The 2,500-nt window shown below is 44.7% G+C and overlaps 1 protein-coding gene across 1 annotated transcript in view; it reads right to left on the reverse strand.

The window, feature by feature from the left end:
* LOC138974457 (multidrug resistance-associated protein 1-like) overlaps positions 1–2,500 on the reverse strand; it is a 27,982-nt gene that overhangs the window by 1,918 nt on the left and 23,564 nt on the right. The window contains exon 5 of the mRNA XM_070347174.1: positions 72–206. Coding sequence (XP_070203275.1) covers positions 72–206 — 135 coding nt within the window. The remainder of the gene's footprint in view (positions 1–71; positions 207–2,500) is intronic.

The raw sequence follows: 2,500 nt of genomic DNA on the forward strand, positions 1-2,500 counted from the left end.
AAACCTGACAGAGTACTTTCCAAGCATCGTCAATGAAGAAAAGCCTTGAGGCGTTGCCATGGTTGCCGTACCTTTTCGAAGCTGTTGTAGCCGCTTCTCTTTATGTAGTCGGGGGCCTCTGAAAAACTGAAGAGCACGACCTGGACCGCCTCCCCGCCAAACGTCACGCACAGCATCACGAACTTGAGCAAGTCTGTGTGGTACACCTGTCACACACATTGACATCACGAACCAAATAACTAAACACACACACTTTCCGGAAACAGGGGCGGAGCAGTTAAGCCCGAGGGGGGGGGGGGGTTACAACCTGAAGCCCCCCTGAAGCTGAAGAATTTTAGCTATCTTATAAACAATTTGTGGCTTATCCTCGATTTTAAACATGATCAACTGCCCAGCTAGCAAGCTTTCGTCGGCCGACTGACGATTTCAGTCGGGTGACGTCGTCATATGTCGTGTGTCGTCGTCCGTTGTCGCGCCGATACCGTTTGACTGTGTGTAAAACTCGGCAAATCTACGTAATAAACCCCGACATCGGCCCGACGCAATGTTGCTGTCGATAAAATTATGCAGAGTTACGGGAGATAACAAATTGATGATCATTATTTTAACATTTGTTACGTCCCCTGTTCAAGCGTCGGTCCAGCAACGGCGTGACATTATGAGACTGACCATGCAAATGCGAAACTAAATTATTCATATTTGTTGACTTTTTCACATAGGAGTAGGATAATTAATTGTAAGTTTTATTTGCATATTTGCAATCAAATACAGCATGAGCTCAAATCATGAGTTTTACATTTTAAAAATACGCCATCATTTACTTGAAATATTCAAATAGCTTTCCTTACGGTAAACAAGATTGAGTGTGCAAATGGCTGCTGCTTTCCCGCGTGAGCGAATTTTATTTGTTTTCTTAGTTCAAGTTAATATCGAAAGAAGAGACATTTTTGGGAATGTTGGACAGCACATTGATGATATGTTATCCGAGACGAATGTCGCCTCGGGATCTCAATCTGAGTGCTGGTCCCAGTGCCACGTGGTGGCGGTGAGAATAGTTGTGTAGCCAGTGAGTCAGGCTCTTGGCAATGACAATCAGATTCAGACGTCAACTCGAGGACAACCGACGGATGGAGCGAGTAAGTGATTTCGGTTTTTTTTGGCTCTCAATGTTAGTTTTGCTGTTACAGTGAGGAGTACATACTGCTGTATCTTATTCTGTATATGTAGATGTAGGTGTGTTTTGTCCTGTTACAGTGGGGGAGGGGGGTGTTGTACACACTGCTGTAAATATAGATGTAGGTGTGTTTTGTCTTGTTACAGTGGGGGGGGGGGGGGTGTGTGTACATACTGCTGTAGATGTAGGTGTGTATTGTCCTGTTACAGGGGGGGGGGGGGGTAACACACTTCTGTAGCTGTAGGGGGAGGGGGGGTACATACTGCTGTAGCTGTTAGTGATTTTTGCACTGTTACACTGGGGGGGGGGGGGGTGGAGTACATACTGCTGAATCTGTAGCTGTAAGTGTGGTTTGCACTGTTACACTTGGGGGGGGGGGGGGTGTACATACTGATGTATCTGTAGCTAACCCTAACCCTAACCCTAACCCTAACCCTAATTGTAACACTTGGGGGGGGGGGGTGTACATACTGATCTATCTGTAGCTGGTGGTGTGTTTTGCACTGTTACACACTTGGGGGGGGGGGGGGGTGTACATACTAACTGCTGAATCTGTAGCTGTATGTGTGTTCTGCACAGTGACACTCGGGGGGGGGGGGGGGGGGGGGTTGTACATACTGCTGAATCTGTAGCTGTAGGTGTGTTTTGTACTGTTACACTTGGGGGGGGGGGTGTGCATACTGATGTATATGCTTGGCGCTGGTGGACAATATTCACTTTTTTGGCCCAAAACACACTTTTTTGGCCAAAAACGTACATTATTGGCCAAAAAGTGTGTTTTGGGCCAAAAACATGTTTTGGCCAAAACTTTTAAGTGCAAAGTTTTGGCCAAAAAAATATTTGGCCAAATCTAAAACATTTGGCCAAATCTTCACTTTTTTGGCCAAATGTTTTAGATTTGGCCAAATATTTTTTTGGCCAAAACTTTTGCATTGAAAGTTTTGGCCAAAAAATAGTTTTGGCCAAAACTTCATTTTTTGGCCAAATCTTTGAGTACCCCTTGGCGCTGATGGACAATATTCATTTTTTGGCCAAAAACGCCAGTTTTGGCCAAAAAAGCAAAGTTTTGGCCAAAAAAGTATAGTTTTGGCCAAAAACGCCAGTTTTGGCCAAAAACGCCAGTTTTGGCCAAAACCGCCAGTTTTGGCCAAAAAATTATAGTTTTGGCCAAAAAAGTGAAAATTGTCCACCAGCGCCAAGCTGCTTGGCGCTGGTGGACAATATTCACTTTTTTTGCCCAAAACACACTTTTTTGGTCAAAATTGGCGGTTTTGGCCAAAAAACAAAGTTTTGGCCAAAAAAGTATAGTTACCTTTTTTGGCCAAA

This window comes from Littorina saxatilis, linkage group LG8, assembly GCF_037325665.1.
Source record: "Littorina saxatilis isolate snail1 linkage group LG8, US_GU_Lsax_2.0, whole genome shotgun sequence".
NCBI classification, from domain to species: Eukaryota; Metazoa; Mollusca; class Gastropoda; order Littorinimorpha; family Littorinidae; genus Littorina; species Littorina saxatilis.